The 17,572-nt window shown below is 42.7% G+C and overlaps 1 protein-coding gene across 2 annotated transcripts in view; it reads left to right on the top strand.

Annotated features, from left to right (window-relative positions):
* Nucleotides 1-8,651: 8,651 nt before the first annotated feature.
* The window catches only part of LOC126252857 (G protein-coupled receptor kinase 2), a 208,947-nt gene continuing 200,026 nt past the window's right edge, over nucleotides 8,652-17,572 (top strand). For both annotated transcript variants that reach the window (XR_007545863.1, XM_049953810.1), the window contains exon 1: nucleotides 8,652-8,923. Coding sequence is in view for 1 of the 2 variants with exons in the window: in XM_049953810.1 (XP_049809767.1) it covers nucleotides 8,872-8,923 (52 nt within the window). In the remaining variant the exon portion in view is untranslated. The remainder of the gene's footprint in view (nucleotides 8,924-17,572) is intronic.

The raw sequence follows: 17,572 nt of genomic DNA, 5'->3' as shown, positions 1-17,572 counted from the left end.
GCAGACCGCGTGAGACGACGCTTCATCCAGTCCCAAACATGCTCAATGGGGGACAGATCCGGAGATCTTGCTGGCCAGGGTAGTTGACTTACACCTTCTAGAGCACGTTGGGTGGCACGGGATACATACGGACGTGCATTGTCCTGTTGGAACAGCAAGTTCCCTTGCCGGTCTAGGAATGGTAGAACGATGGGTTCGATGACGGTTTGGATGTACCGTGCACTATTCAGTGTCCCCTCGACGATCACCAGTGGTGTACGGCCAGTGTAGGAGATCGCTCCCCACACCATGATGCCGGGTGTTGGCCCTGTGTGCCTCGGTCGTATGCAGTCCTGATTGTGGCGCTCACCTGCACGGCGCCAAACACGCATACGACCATCATTGGCACCAAGGCAGAAGCGACTCTCATCGCTGAAGACGACACGTCTCTATTCGTCCCTCCATTCACGCCTGTCGCGACACCACTGGAGGCGGGCTGCACGATGTTGGGGCGTGAGCGGAAGACGGCCTAACGGTGTGCGGGACCGTAGCCCAGCTTCATGGAGACGGTTGCGAATGGTCCTCGCCGATACCCCAGGAGCAACAGTGTCCCTAATTTGCTGGGAAGTGGCGGTGCGGTCCCCTACGGCACTGCGTAGGATCCTACGGTCTTGGCGTGCATCCGTGCGTCGCTGCGGTCCGGTCCCAGGTCGACGGGCACGTGCACCTTCCGCCGACCACTGGCGACAACATCGATGTACTGTGGAGACCTCACGCCCCACGTGTTGAGCAATTCGGCGGTACGTCCACCCGGCCTCCCGCATGCCCACTATACGCCCTCGCTCAAAGTCCGTCAACTGCACATACGGTTCACGTCCACGCTGTCGCGGCATGCTACCAGTGTTAAAGACTGCGATGGAGCTCCGTATGCCACGGCAAACTGGCTGACACTGACGGCGGCGGTGCACAAATGCTGCGCAGCTAGCGCCATTCGATGGCCAACACCGCGGTTCCTGGTGTGTCCGCTGTGCCGTGCGTGTGATCATTGCTTGTACAGCCCTCTCGCAGTGTCCGGAGCAAGTATGGTGGGTCTGACACACCGGTGTCAATGTGTTCTTTTTTCCATTTCCAGGAGTGTATTTTGTTTTGGAGGTAATTATTATTTGGGCTATAGTAGTACTAGAATAATTTGTTTCATATGCAGGGGAATAGATTGTAATCTCCAAATTATTGGCTGTTAATATGTTCATGAAGTCAGATTTTGAATTGCTTTGCTTATTAAAGTCTACATTTAGGTCTCCACATATAAGATCTGTTTTTAGAATTGTCACTACTTTATTTAGCAAAGTATCAAATTGAGTGTTGAATGTTTTTGAAATGTCTCACTACTTTATTTAACAAAGTATCAAATTGAGTGTTGAATGTTTTTGAAATGGCTATCTGGAGATCAATATAAACATCTTACAATTATTCCACAAGAATTCGGGATTGCAGCCGGATCTCCTCGACTTCTTTCCACGATATTTCGGCTGACAACCTTACAGCCATCTTCAGGCGAGTGTTTGACACTGGACTTTGCTAGTGCAAGTCGCTCTATTTATACGTAAAAGTACCGCAAGACGCGCATGCGCAAGTTACCGTTGCATGCGCGCCACCTGTCGATTCCAAGGCCCTCTACAATATTACTGCATCTATGGAGCGCAAACGAATGCGTGAAACAAGTAAAAAATGCACGCAGACGTGTCCAAAACAATAAAATGCAAACATTTTCAAAATTAAAATTAAAATTACTTGTCGCTCGACATGTCAGAAGCCATAAAAAGTTTTCTTTTGGTTGAGCTTAAAGAAATCAACGGGTCCCAGGCCTTATTCAATTGAAAGCCGCCATCACGATTAATGAGATTTTCCGCCAAACGTATTTCCACGGATTCCTTAACAACTGAATCCCAGAAGGATCTCGATGGGGCCAAGATTTTCGTGGCAGAATAATCCATAGTATGTCCTGTGGAAATACAATGTTCGGCATGGCCGACTTACTGGGCTGTAAAAGGCGAGTGTGGCGCTCATGTTCAACGCAGCGGTCGTGTACTGTGCGTGTGGTCTGACCAATGCAGGCTTTCCCACACTCGCAAGGTATTTTATAAATTCCAGCCTTCCGTAATCCCAGATCATCCTTGGCTGAGCCCAGAAGCGCATGAGTCTTTGTAGGTGGCCGGAAGACTGCTTTAACACGTTGTTTCTTTAAAATTCTGCCTACTTTCGACGAAATGTTCCCGACATATGGGAGAAATGCCCTGGACTTAAACACCTCCTTATCCTCTTGATCTTGTGGGTGGTCACGTTTTTTCATCCTTAAAGCAGTACTGACCTGATGTGCAGAATATCCATTATGTTGAAATACAGATTTCAAGTGCTCTAATTCGTCTGCAAGGCTGTCTTTATCAGACACGACATGTGCCCTATGCACCAACGTTCGAAGGACGCCCATAGTTTGTGACGGGTGATGACAGCTAGACGCCTGCAGGTATAGGTCCGTGTGCGTGGGTTTTCGATAGACAGAATGCCCCAATGACCCATCCACCCTGCGATTAACCATGACGTCCAGAAATGGTAGACAACCATCATTTTCAACTTCCATCGTAAACTGAATGTTTGTGTGGATGAAATTCAGATGTTGTAAAAACCGTGAAAGCTCTTCTTCACCGTGAGGCCACACTACAAAAGTATCGTCCACGTAGCGCCAGAAAATTGTTGGTTTAAACATCGCCGAATCGAGAGCCCTCTCCTCAAAGTCTTCCATATAAAAGTTTGCTACCAGAGGGGACAGAGGACTGCCCATTGTAACACCGTCAAGCTGCTCAAAATATTCATTATTAAATAGAAAGTAAGTAGAGGAAAGGGCATGGTGAAACAGCGCCGTTATATCGGCCGTAAACTTATTGCCGATAAGTGACAATGAATCCAAAAGAGGGACCCTCGTGAAGAGTGAAACGACATCGAAACTTACTAACAAGTCCGAATCTTTCAGCTGTAGTGTTCTCCGTCTGTTGATAAAGTCCGCAGAGTTGCGAATATGGTGTGTACATTTGCCAACAAAAGGTCTCAGTAGCGGAGCACCGACATTGTTCACCATGGGGCGTAAGGGCACATTGTTCTTATGGATCTTTGCAAGACCATATAACCTCAGTGGAACAGAACTGTGAGGTCTCAATCTTTTCACAACTTCTTTCGGCAGAGAAGAGGAGTTTAGCAACTCTGACGTTTTCCTTTCTACTTTCCGAGTAGGGTCTTTATCAAGCTTCCTGTACGTTGTCTCACTCAGCAAACTATATATCTTCTGATCATACATATCATGTGGCAACAGCACAGTGGCATTCCCCTTATCCGCCGGAAGGACCACCGTCTGAGGATCTACCCGTAACTTGCGCAACAACTTGAATAAGGCCTGGGACCCGTTGATTTCTTTAATATCAACCAAAAGGAAACTTTTTATAGCTTCTGACATGTCTAGCGACAAGTAATTTTAATTTTAATATTGAAAATTTTTGAATTTTATTGTTTTGGACACGTCTGCGTGCATGTTTTACTTGTTTCACGCATTCGTTTGCGCTCCATAGATGCAGTAATATTGTAGAGGGCCTTGGAATCGACAGGTAGCGCGCATGCAACGGTAACTTGCGCATGCGCGTCTTGCGGTACTTTTACATATAAATAGAGCGACTTGCACTAGCAATGTCCAGTGTCAAACACTCGCCTGAAGATGGCTGTAAGGTTGTCAGCCGAAATATCGTGGAAAGAAGTCGAGGAGATCCGGCTGCAATCCCGAAATCTTGTGGAATATTCGATACGCCGGGAAAATTTCAAGAGTCACATCTTACAATTAACTTGAATGCTGGAATTTCTACGTATGATATTTCAAAATCTTTCTCAGTGTTTAAGGATTCAACATTGACTAAGATATTGAATTTGATATCTTTCTTTATGTATATGGAGTTCCATCCATGTGTAACCTGATTTCCCGAAGTTTGTGCTGCTAACACATAATCCGTTATTTTCACTGTTTTTAACTCATTTTCTTTCAGCTAGTGTTCAGTTAAGCAACGTATATTAACATATATGAGTTCACTTGATAGCAAGATTTCCAGCTCTCTTACTTTATTCCTAAGTGACTGTATATTCTGATGAAGAAGAGTGACCTAGTGAGATTTTAGGTTTGTTCTCATTGTACTTGGTTGACCACTTACCTTTATTCCTGAATTTAAATTATGCAAGAATCTTCCTTCTCATCTTGAAGCGTGAGTTGGTTTTCGCCGTTGGTCATAAGAAAATGTCCTCATCGTGAAAAGGGGTAGTTCTCTGTCTCTTTGGTCATTCTTCTTGTGTAGTTCATGTTGATGTGGTTTCTGTTTTTGTTTCATAGACTGCTATTGGAGGTGTTGTTGATAGGTGAACTATTTATCCTAATTTGGTCTTGAGGCCTTTTGGGAATAAAAAAATCTTGCAGACGAAATGGTCGCCTTACATTTCTTCTCACTAGAATTGCTGATCTTCCTCCTGTTGCTGGGGTGGTAGTAGTTGATTGTTGGTGTTCACTGATACATGTAAAGTCCTTGGTGGTACTTTTGTGACTGGATCTGCTGCTGTCCTTAGTGGGTCTCCTCCCAGCTAGCACTCAAGCTTATTTCAAGATGGATATTGAGTTTAGGTTCAGTTGAAAATTCAAGATTGAAAAATCAACCCTTTACACAGCTTATTTCGGGGTGGATATTGAGTTTAGGTTCAGTTGAAAATTCAAGATTGAAAAATCAACCTGTTACACAGTTTACATCAAGCTGTAAAAATTTAGCTTGAATTAAAATAATTTTCCCAAGCTTGAAATAAACTGTAATTTCCCTGGAAGGCTGTACAGCAGATGCGCGCGCAGCATAGCTTCCATAGACGTCCACGGGAAGCGCCACAAGCGTTTATAAGCCTTGCAGTTGCACTGACATTGCTAGGTTTACGGCCATTTTATTTTTGTGACGTGCGTTATTGACTGTTGACTGTTGTGAAGTTTGTTTTATACTGGAAAATATTTCGGAAAGTGTGTGGCGTCCCCTGCCTTACTGCTACACCGGGTCTGAAGAAGATATATAGTGTATTACAGGTACACTTTTTCTCTAGTGGTACGTTAATATTACAAATGTTAAATATTATTACGTAACGTAAGGAAATATCATATTCTTTTACGTAGAAAAATTGAACCTGGATGAAAGTGAAATGGATTACCAGCTAAGAAAACATATTAAAAGTTGTTCAGCAAAAAGAGGTCGTTTTAAACTAGCTCTCTAGTACGTGGCACCAATAAATTAAAACTTAATGTTATTTTACCTTTTTAAAATCTCGCCTTTTTATATATATCGCCCTATTACATTTGTTTACTTGTAAATACTTGCGTGTGTCACACCATGAATGAATAATCATGAAGTGTGAAAAGTTTCTTTGCTAATACAAATAGTAATGACATGGTGAACGGGAAAAGTGCATCAAGAACCAGTCACTACATAGATGTCAGTCTTTTTTATTTATGTAGCTTTGACTGGTCTTCAATTGCTCTTAATTTTGTTGTTCCCTAGGCGAAATAATACTGCAAGGCCTACTGGTATTTCTTACTTTTATTGTTAGGCTATTTGTAATGTGGCTGAAATCTAATAAACGGCAATATTAAAATATGACAAGGACAACATTTTTTGTTCTTTTACATTTCAGTTCCACTGAACTGGTAATTTCTTAGATTCATTTCGATTTCATCTTTTATTTCATTTTGATTCAGTTTTACCCACCAAAATATAATTGTGGATAGAATAAAACGTCTACATTTTTCTAAACGGTAGTTTCCTTATAAGCTTACAGTATGAGATGTATATGATTTCAAGTAATTGCTTCTTTATAATTCAGATTAAATGGTCCTGAAACTGTTAGAAATAGTGATGTGTGGCTTCTTCATGAAGTCATCGCAAAATTACCCAAATGTCATCTTTACTTTCAAAATTTCAAACAAAAAGTTATTTCAAATTACTTTAAAAACTGTTTGGAATGAAGTCACCAAAAGCAGCTGCTTACTCAGTGACATTTATACTAGTTAATGATTCTTACTACATCAGTGAGTTTGAAGTTATTTTGCTAATCTGGGGCATAAATTATATTTAGGTTGATCAGTTTCAACGTTTTACATTTTTTATGTTTAGGTATGGCTAACATTTTCTTTTACCTGTTACAGGAACATTATACCAGCAGAAGTCAGCGATATTTGATCGTGCTCTGGTCTGTGTGCTGGGGCCGGAGGGGCTTCAGAATAATTAAATTTTAAATTAAAACAATTTTAAACACTTCGAAAATAAAATTTTTTAAACATACATGTCTTGATAATTTTTTTCACACCATTTCCATTCTGATATTTATTTAATTAATTAGGTTCAATAAATTCAGATTAATAATTATGTAGCTTAAAACAAGCTGTAAATACCAGGCTGTATTCCACGTGTGTAGATACAGCTGGAGCCAAACTTGATAAGTCAAGCTTGAAATATAGCTTGAACTCTGCCAACTTTGATGTTTGTTTCAAGCTTGAATCCAACTAACAGGCCGGAATATTCCAGCTTTGATCAAGCTTATAAACTTGAACTTTACATCTGGAAACAATTTTGAAACCGGCTTACTGTGCTATCTGGGCTGTAGGTACCGTGTCTGGTTTCCAGTCCACAGTTATTCTTGTTGTATCTTGAATATCTTCAGGTGTGGAACTTGGTTGAGTTGCTATTTTTGGGTTAGATGCTTCTGCTGGTATCACAGCCTGGATTAGTCTATGGTAGTTTTGTTTTTCTGTGTCTTCTTTGTGTGATGAAGGTGTAGTACTGTTTTTTCTTGCACTCCTCGTTTATCTTTCATCACTATTGAGGTGGATAAGTCTGTTTTTGCTGTTGATTTTTCTTGTGTTTTCACTGTCATATTTGCTGAAAGGTCTTCACATTGTATGTATGTTAGAGCAGATATTTGCAGATTGGCACCTACTGCTAGCTGTAAACGTCTACATAATTTCTCTTTGCCTTCCATTCGCAAGTGACGTCCATGCTTTGTATAATCGCTTCCGCTGAACAATGTATTGACATCCATTACCATTATATACTCATAACTTTTTGCAGTGGTCATTGAGAATTCTTTTGCAGCGTAGATTCTGTTGTTCAATTTTGGCGGATCGTATCTGTACGGAATTGTGCATAAGATTACCTTTGTGTGGACTGTCTTTCGAAGAGAATCTGTTAAGGCGCATTTGAAATCCTCAAATTTCTTTAGGATGTCTTTTATCCCACCTAGAATGATGACACTGTCATTTTTCGTATATTCTTTCGTCTTCCCGTCTATGTTACAAACCACGTCCTTTAACCGAGCATTAAGTTTTATAACAGAATAGATGTAGTGTTTTTGATTTTGAAAACTGATCATAATTTCTGCACAGTGATGACCATGACCGTAAAAAAGAATTAATACGTTCTGACTCTTGTTTTCACTGTGTGTCATTTTTTGGGGCACTGGTCGATCGCATTTTTAACAAAAAAAAATTGTTCAAATGACTCTGAGCACTATGGGACTTAACATCTGAGGTCATCAGTCCCCTAGAACTTAGAACTACTAGGATTCGAACCTGCGATCGTAGCGGTCGCGCGGTTCCAGACTGAAGCGCCCAGAACCGCTCGGCCACACTGGCCGGCGCATTTTTAACAGTTTTCATTTGTATTTACGCTGTTTTTTTTATCAGGGCACTTCATAACACAAGTACTTGAGTCCTTCGCTGTAGTATTTTTGCTCCTGGGCCCTTCATTCTGCTTTTCTTTCTCATTGTTTACAGTTTTTGCAGGTTTTGTTTTGAGTGGTGCACTCGATTTCAGCTATCCTAACAGTTCAGTATTTTCATTTCAAAGTTTCGTTAGATCAGTCATTAAAGTATCAATCGCTGATTGCATACTTATGATGACTCTGTTAAATGTTCAGCATCAGCTACACATTTATTATATGGCACATTTTCACTTTCAACGGCTGTATTTTCGCGAGGTCGAACATTGCGCACATCACACTCGTGAGCCATTTGATTTGACTTCATATACATACCAGTATTCACTATTTCTAGACTGACTTTCCGAACACATGAAGGATAATATTACACACAATCTATTTACGATTGCAGTAATAACTGATTTTTACGTATGTCGCACTTTTTTACGTTTATATTTGTAGAGCTAACACACTCGCAATTTACACTTTGCGCCATGATACGTGTACATTCTTGTGTTCCTTATAGCTTGAAATAAACTCATATAAGACGGAAGAACCGTTAAAGGGTAAAAAATATACGGTCGCCGCATTTGTCTCTGACGATAAGACGAAAGCGCTGAAACGGCAGTGTTGTCTGGTAGTACCGTAGCACAGACAACACTTGTTCGTTAGAATCTGATAAAGAAAACTTCCATGTAATAATGGACATTGTTTTAGTAGATACGCGTGATTGAAGGACACACAAAATGATAGAACATTACAATATGGACGTATTTTTTTCTTTATTTGCTGTGATATTGCATTATTATCACTATATATTTTTTTTTAAATTTTTGACTTGCGTAGTTGGTGGCGAATGACGCCATTCATGTGTAAGCAATATACTGAAGATTGTTATGTCGTGCCTGCTGATACTGTAAATGAATACTGTTAAAAGTGAGACCAAGAACAAAATAAAATATCAACATCAAGTGTAACTGTCACCATCTTACCCTGTACACCACATCCGGAGAGAAGTAAACATTTTGATGGGACAGGGTCGATATCGGCCCGGAGTTCGGGAAATTCGGCAAGCTGGAACTCATGGAATTGGAGAATATAGTTGCGAACACCGTTTACTTAAAAGCAAGAGAAGGTAAGTGGGCTACACTTAATTTTGTTAGACTGTTAATAACTACAGATAGCCTATATATTCAAATTTGTGACAGTGGCACAAACAACTCACAATTTTGTGTGTAGTTGCTCGGGTGTATCGAACAGGTTTCAGAGTTTTCCACCAGTATGACACTCACAGCAATTTAAGTGAACTGTTGGTGTAGAAACACAGTGTCACTCGGAAGAAAAACGATTGGGTTATTATGTGTCACATATTGCATTTTGGTCGCATGTATCTACAGATTGTTCCCGTTGTTTATTCGATTACATGGAACAGCTTATGGCCTGATAGAGGTTTTGGCTGCCACAGGATGGTCGTTTTTAATACTTGTTTTCGTAACACTGCTAGGATTAGTCCGTGAAAGTTTAGGGAAGGTGATAGACGTGAGCCATAGATGTGCTGATGATATGTGGCATGTGTTGTTAGACCCACTATCTTAATCGTTTTTCAGTACGAAAGTACTGTTGGACATAAATAAAGCCAATGACTGCATGTATTTGTATGTCGAGATTTCTAATTAGGAAAAACATTCCAAAGCCTTTAAGGGATCATAGTATAACTCCTTACTTATTATTTAAAATATTTTCGCTGTAAAAAAAGAAAAAGAAAAATGCACTTAACAGAAAATACACGGTTGCTACCAAAAGCAGTTTGTTCCTTTGACTTCAGAGCACCTGGTAATTGAAAAGCACGTTTATTTCATCTGTGAGATGCATGGAAAATTACTCTGTTCACAGCTTTTTAGGTTATCAAATGTGGGCTGAGACAATATCAGAGACTTTACAAGACACTTAATATTACCAGAACTGTTACTATTGCAATATTTACTGTTATTGATGGTACAAGTTTTCAGTGCATGTTGATTGCTAGGTATTTGCTGTGGCCAAGTCAAGGTTTCATACTGCCCTTTGCATTATATTTATAACAGTTGTATTAAAGCAAATACATCTAGTTTCTGCCAGATATGATGGGATATGTGACACATTCCTGTTATAAATTTTCTTTTTCCTTTTTATGTCCTTATTTCATATTTTAAATGTCTGACAATGGTATTGACACAATAATCGTAGGATGAGATTGAATAGGCATGGTTAACTCTGTGGGAAGAGTTTATTAGACCAGGAACATACATCATTCATATGATTTTCTGAATTATAACCTGTGAAGAACTGATTGCGTCATCTCTGCAGAAACACGTGCATTTGTCAAGTAAATATAAAATAGTTTTGTGTGTGCTCCCCCATTGCGTAGTCAGACTTCTTGAGGTATATGAATTGGGGCCTACACCATTGATAGTGCCAGTACTGTTACTTCCCAGAACATACAGATATAGTGTTACAACAGTCAAATCAAATAATTTGTATTTTTTGTTGTTTATGTACAGAACATCAAAACACTCTTGAAGACTGTTCATTATCTAATACATGTTATCTGAATGTATCTTGCAGGTTTAGTTCTGTGATGAAAATTGTGTTAAATATGCTGAAGTGTATGCTGAATATGGCAAAGTGCTTTTAAATGTGGCTCAGAGATAAACATGAGGTTGTGCTACAGGTTAGTCTGTTACCAGAATCTTTATTTGGCATTCACATTCATTGACTTCAACTCTCAACCAAATTACCCTAGTCCTTGGGCTACTCTTTCGTGTGTGCACTCCGTTGCTTAGTCCCCCTTCTTGAGGTCACAACTGAGGTTTCAGGTGGTCTGTTATAACACATTAGTCTTTTTGTACTTCATAGTTTTATTTCTTTTGTTGTTCATCCACTCACTGCCAATTGCCATAAGTAAAAAACACCATCTTGTTGTATGAATCCAGTATTTTAATTAGAATAATACAAAATAACAATTAATTTATCATGTATACATGGAAGTTCATCTGCTGTGCTATAGGTCTATGGTTTTGTAAGTTTGTTAGTCTCAAAGGCCAAATCATTGAAAAGAATTATGTGGCTAGTTTATATGGTGAATTAGATGTTATTGTCATCATTGTTCCATAAGAGATGAACCTCTTTAAGAGAAGTGTTCCTACCAGCCTATGTGATCCAGCTGTGCTTACAAAATTAATAATAAACTTTTTCACCCCCCCCCCCCCCCCCCCTTGGCCTTTCTAATCGGTCAGAATACATTGCTGGTTGTCTGTGGGTCATTTTAGTTTGAGATTTTACTCTAAATATGAAGTCCCATCCATTGTCATGCATGAGAGACACTACTATGGTGTGCAGTGGATCTCTCAAAAGTCCTGTGGAAATTATTCCCAAGTTGTACAAGCCATTCTGTAAGGAATTACAAATGTATTGTGGTCTAAAGAATGTTCATATTCTACAACACATTGTCTCATGCCAGTGCAACAATTCAGTTTGAATCAAAGTGTTTCATCGAGGAGAGAAAATTGGTACTGATGGTAGCAATTGGCAAATTGTTATAAGTATGTGGCCTTCAACTGACAGCTAGTGTGTGGTGTTAGACCTTCACCCTCATGAAACATTGGTTGTGGTGACAGGCTGGTCTGTAACATAGCCCAAGATTTAGGTTAGGTTGGAAGGTGATAATTTGGTTGTGAGAGTTGGCAAAAGCAACAGATATTTGTCAGATAAGGATTATGGTAACAGATTGATCTGTAATTCAGCCAAATGTTTATATCAGTGATACATTTAATTTACTTTGCCAAATTTTATTCTTTTTTTAGTTCTGAAATCCGAAACAGCAAGTTAAATTCTGGTAACCTTTATTACATAAAGGACAAGTCTCCTACAAGTACTTTGATGCATATTATGTACATGCAGCATACATAAACTACGAAAAATGCAAGGGTTTGGTTGACTAAGTAACTTTTACCCAGTTATTGAAAAAAGTATGCACTTGTTAACAGTTTCTGGTTCCTTCAGAGTTTCAAATGATAATTACAAATACATGCGAATCTTAAAGCTGTCATTGACCTGAGAATTGATCTGAACACCACAGTTCTGTACTAGGTATGGTCCTCCTAGGGAATATGCACTTGCCTTCCTCTGCCTTGAATTTACTTAAACGGTCAGTTGTATGCTGACCTAAAACTGTGACAGTGCTTCTTGAAATTTTTCTCATTTATCTCAAGCAGTGATTTTTTTTAAACAAGCAAGAAATGACCTTGAATCCCTAACCACTCGATTTGTCCTTCATCGGCCACAAAGCAGTGCTTAAAAGGGAATAGCTGTTTCAATCTCCCTCTATTTCATAACAATACATATTTTTGCTACCAGTATTTTCACTGTTTTATGATAACAAAATAAAGACCCAGAGAACATTAAATTAAAAGCAAAATCAAGACGTAAGTATTAGTTGCAAGAGTCCTTCCATATAAGAGAAGCAGTGTTTCTTCTAATCATAAAATGCAGACTTTCGCGGCTGGTATTTGCATTATTGCTGATATTTGTTTTTTGGGGGATAAGGCTGTGGTCCAATGCATAATTCTCTGCCCAACATTTTGACTTCCAATGCTGGCGATGTCATCAGAGGCTTTAATGACTCAAATCAGTTAATTTCAAACAGGCTCAGCAAGCTGAACATTTTGTATGAAAAGGAGGAGGAGTGAAATTTGACAGGTTGTAGGCGTTGGCGCTAAATAAAACAAACCCACCCAGACGAGCATGGGGCCCTGAGCTATTGCAGCCTTCCTTCCTTTCCCGGGCTGCATTTCCTTTCCCTTCCCCTCCTTTCCTGTCCTTGCTCCTTCCCCTTTGCTCTCTCCTCTCCCTCTCTTGGTGTCCTTGTTTATGTAGGCCCCACTGTCCTCCTGGTTATGTTGGCTTTGCAATTTGGTTTTGTTGCGTAATTACCTCATCTTTTTGCCATTCTCTGGTCCCCCTCTGGGGTTTGACCTCCATTACTAAATTTCTATTCCATAGTGTGAGCCATTTGGGGAAGAGCACATTACCTAGTGTCTCCAATGTGTGCCCTCCTAGTTCCTTCCACCTTTTCCTTCACGTCATTGTCTGATGCTAGGGTACATAGCCAGCATGGTAGCCAGCCCATGTGGTGGGGTCGCTATGTACCCTTTTGATTGAGCCCTCTGAAAATACAGTGATCACGCATCTGATACCTGAGCTGTGACCACCTCGTGTAAGCCTAGAGTGGTTGCTTGTCGCCCTGGATCATCAGAACTCCCGACAATGGCCGCCGTGCGAGACGGCCTTTGCTGTAGCTGGGTGGCGCCCATGGGGAGAGCCCCTGATCAGAGTGGGTGGTATCAGGGCGGACACTATGCAAATTAAACACATACGGGTCCAGAACTCTGGTCATTCTTCTACGGCTGTCTCTTTGCATGGAAATGACTCCTTTAGTGCTGCTTCTTCTGGCCCTGGTAGGCTTATCGGGCGAAACCTTTCCACCGCTATCTGCTTTGCCCCAGGACTGATGGGGATACTTTCACTAATATCAAACCTTTATTTTTTTGCGGAAGACATTGAAGACAAGTTTGGCAAAGTGGACTCTCTGAACAAGATGTGTTCGGGTTCGTTGTTGATCAAATCTGCTTCAGCTGCTCAGTCCGCAGCCCTTTCTTCATGTAACCATCTTGGCACAATTCCTGTGTCCATTACCCCCCCCCCCCCACTCCCCAAATCAGTCTTTGAATATGGTTCAAATTGTAAATTTTTCACAGGGACCTCATCCTTCAAACTGATGACAAACTTAGGGACAATCTCGGACGGCGGGGTGTTCACTTTGTTCGGCATGTTCAGAAGGGTCCGAAGGACAATAGCATTGATGCTGCCTTTGAAGGGGATACCCTCCCTGATAAGGTCAAGATAATGGTTTATCGATGTGACATGAAGCCGTACATCTCACCACCTATGAGATGTTTTAAGTGCTTGCGTTTTGGCCACATGTCTTCCTGCTGTTTGCAAGCCCCTCTCTGTGGTGACTGTGGACCTCCACTCCATGAGGGGAGTGCCTGTGATCACCCTCCTGTGTGTGTTAATTGGCATGGCAACCATTCTCCACGTTCGCCGGATTGCTCAGTTTATAAGAAGGAAAAGAAGATACAGGAGTATAAGTCGCTTGATCATCTAACCTACACTGAGGCTCGTAAGAAGTGTGCACGTCTTCATCCTGTGTCCATGACATCTAGCTATGCTTCTATGCTTTAGTTACATCTTCACCCCTTCCTTGCCCCTGTCCTGAACCCCTGCCCCCCCCCCTTTCCCCCCGCCCCTCCCCTGCAGCTCTCACACCCTCCCCTCCAGGCACCGCTCCCCCTCCTCAGGCGGTTACTAGAATGGATAGAGTGACTTGTCCCACTTCGGCGTCTGCCAGTAAAGGATGCACCTCCCGAGATCCCCCTTCCTGGTACATTCCAGGCCGAAGATCTGCTGCCACGCGACGACCACGAGAACCACAGTCTGTGGGCCCGCAGGTCGCCCGATCTCTTTCTGTTCCAGATCTTGCTGCAGCTGGCTCCTTTTTGCCACACAGCCCTCCTCGATCTCAAACAGAAAAGAAGAAGAAACATAAGTCCCGGGACAAGGAACCTCTAGTGTCGCCAGAGGTCCCGTCCCCACCTTCGCAACTTGACTCTGACCTGCTGTTCGTGGATGTCACCCCCTCCTTGTTGGTGACAGAGGGTGACCAGGCGGCATGACTGGCTTTAGCCTGTTCACCCCCCCCCCCTCCCCCCCTCCAATTTGAATCATCATTCTGTGGTTATCCAATGGAATTGTGATGGATGTTACCGTCGCCTTCCGGAGTTGAAATCCCTTATTTTGTTTTACTCTGCAGCTTGTGTGGTTCCACAGGAATCCCATTTTACTGATGATCGCTCACCGACCCTCTGGTGGCATTTGTACGTTGGTCCGTATGGACGTTGCTAGCACGTGGATTCCTCTTCAAACTACATTGGAAGCGGTTGCTGTTATGGTGCACCTGAACTCTGAGGTCACAGTTTGCAATCTTTATCTCCCTCCTGACAGGACTCTTACACCTGCTGCCTTAACTGCCCTTCTTCAACAACTTCCTCCTCCCTTCCTCCTTCTCGGGGATTTTAATGCTTATCATGCCTTGGGGGCCTTGCATTTACATTTATTTGGGGTATTGTCATAGACCAGTTTCTTGCAGACCACAACTTGTGCCCTCTCAGTGATGGCTCCCCTACTCATTTCAGTGCCGGTCATGGTACAATTCTTCCATTGATCTTTCTCTTTCTTTTCCCTCCCTCCCCCTTCATTCCACTGGTCGCCACTTGACAACCTTTGTGATAGTGACCACTTCCTGTTGATTCTCTTCCTGTTGACTCTCTTGTTCCCTTCCCACTCCCTGATGGACAGGTTACCTCATTGGTCTTTCCAAAGAGCTGTATTGGCCTCTATACACTGCACAGGTCGTTCTTTCTCCCTCTTTGTCAGGTTGTACTGATGATGTCCTCTGTGACGTTCTGATGCGATTGTTCATGCCGCTAGCCTTGTTATCCCACATTCATCCAGACCATTTCGCCACCGGCGAGTCCTGTGGTAGAGTCCTTTGCTGTTGCCATCCATGATCGCTGTCGAGCTTTGCTCTTAAGAGGCACCCATCCTCTGTCAGTCTCATTTTAAACGCCTTCGCGCCAAAGCCTGTTACTTAATCAAACGGAGCAAACTGGTGTGTTGGGAACACTTTGTTTCTTCCCTCGGTTCTACTCCCCCTTTGTCACGGGTATGGGCTACACTTCGCATTCTCCAATGTTGCCATCGGCAGTCTACCCTTCCGGGCCTTGCCCTCCGAATGGCCTTTGCACAGACCCGTTGATTCTCGCAGAACATCTTGTGACCCATTTTGCAACAGCAACAGCATCAACCTCCTATCCGGCTGCTTTCCTTCACCAAAAACAGCAAGCTGAAGCTCCCGCCTTATGTTTCAACCTTTGTCAGTCAGAATCTTACAACGAACCTCTTACTGAATGGGAACTTCTTTCCGCACGTTCTTCTTCTCATGATACGGCCCCTGGCCCATACTCCATTCATAACCAACTGCTTCGACATCTCAGTGCTCCACAACGACAACATCTTCTCCTGATGTTTAACCGTATTTGGCTCCAGGGTGACTTCCCTTCTCAGTGGAGGGATAGCGTCGTGGTTCCCATCCTTAAGCCTGATAAGATCCCCCTGTTTGTCGAAAGCTATCGGCCAATTAGTCTGACAAACGTTTGCAAGTTACTTGAACGGATGGTAGCCCGTCGGCTCAATTGGGTCCTCGAATCTCGGGATCTATTGTCCCCTTGCCAGTGTGGCTTCCGGGAGGGACGGTCTCCGATCGATCATTTACTTCACTTGGAATCCGCAGTTCGACAGGCTTTTTCCCAGCGCCGCCATTTGGTTGCAGTATTTTTCGACCTTTGCAAGGCCTATGACATGGTTTGGCGCCATGTTATCTTTCTTACACTTCATGAGTGGGGTCTTCGGAGCCCATTCCCGATTTTTATCCACCAGTTCCTGTTCCATCAGTCGTTCAGGGTTCGGGTTGTTACTGTTTTTATTTCTCCATGGACCAGGAGAATGGCATCCCATAGGGTTTTGTATTGGGTGTACTTCTTTTCCTCATTGCTATAGTTGGACTTGTGGCGTCCGTCGGTCCTTTGGTCACCCCTGCTCTGTATGTGGATGATTTCTGCATTTGGGTTAGTTCCTTTTTGATGGCCTCTTCAGAGCAGCAGCTCCAGGGAGCTATACGGCGTGCCTCTGCATGGACCCTCTCACGCAGATTTCGATTCTCTCCTTTAAAATCGCGGGTGGTCCACTTCTGTCGCCTTACTACGGACCACCCCAATCTGGAGCTCTACCTCAATGCGCAATGATTACCTGTGGTCCCACAGTTTCATTTCCTGGGTCTTCTTTTCGACAACAAGCTCACTGGGCTTTCTCATATCAGACGTCTGAAGGTAGGACGTTTCCGTAAATTCAGTGTCCTTTGCTTCCTTGCCCACACCTCTTGGAGTGTGGACCGCTCTACTAGCCCTGGTGATAGTCTCCTGGTTGAAGCTGGGATCTCCCCCCCCCCCCCTTTTTGTTTGGCGGTCCCAGCTTCTGGTTTCTCATGCAATCGCTGTCCGTTCCTCTCCCTTCCTAGTCTATCCTGTTCCTAGACCAAGGACATCACCCACTTGATTCCTGCCCTCGGGCAGGTTTACCGGTTGGGCTCCGCCTTGCATCCCTTTGCTGTGATTTTCAGATTGTTTCTTTGTACTGTCTCCGACGTTCCCTCCCCAACACACTCCCTTGGGTAGTTCCTCGGCCCCAGATTCAGATGGATCTCCACCGAGGTCCGAAAGATTCCATTCCCCTGATGGTGTTCTGTTGTTTTTCTGTTGGATTTTATGGGAGTTTCGGGATGCTGTTCTTTTTTTTACACTGATGGCTCTAAATCTGCTGATCGTATGGGATATGCCTTCACGTCCTCTGTTGGCATGGAAAATCATCTCCTGCCAACTAACTACATGTGGGGTGTTTATTGCAGAATTGTCAGCAATTTCCCAGGCCCTTACCTTTATTATACGGTCCCAACTCAACCATGTTTTGTTACGTACGGACTCAATGAGTGGCCTTCAGGCTATTGACCGGTGTTTTTCCCACCATTCCTTGGTCTCGGGCATCCATGACAGTGTCGCTGATCTTCACCATG

This window comes from Schistocerca nitens, chromosome 4 (genome assembly GCF_023898315.1).
Source record: "Schistocerca nitens isolate TAMUIC-IGC-003100 chromosome 4, iqSchNite1.1, whole genome shotgun sequence".
In the NCBI taxonomy this organism is placed as follows: Eukaryota; Metazoa; Arthropoda; class Insecta; order Orthoptera; family Acrididae; genus Schistocerca; species Schistocerca nitens.
Note: the sequence above shows the minus strand (reverse complement) of the source record. Positions and strands in the feature narration are given on the sequence as shown.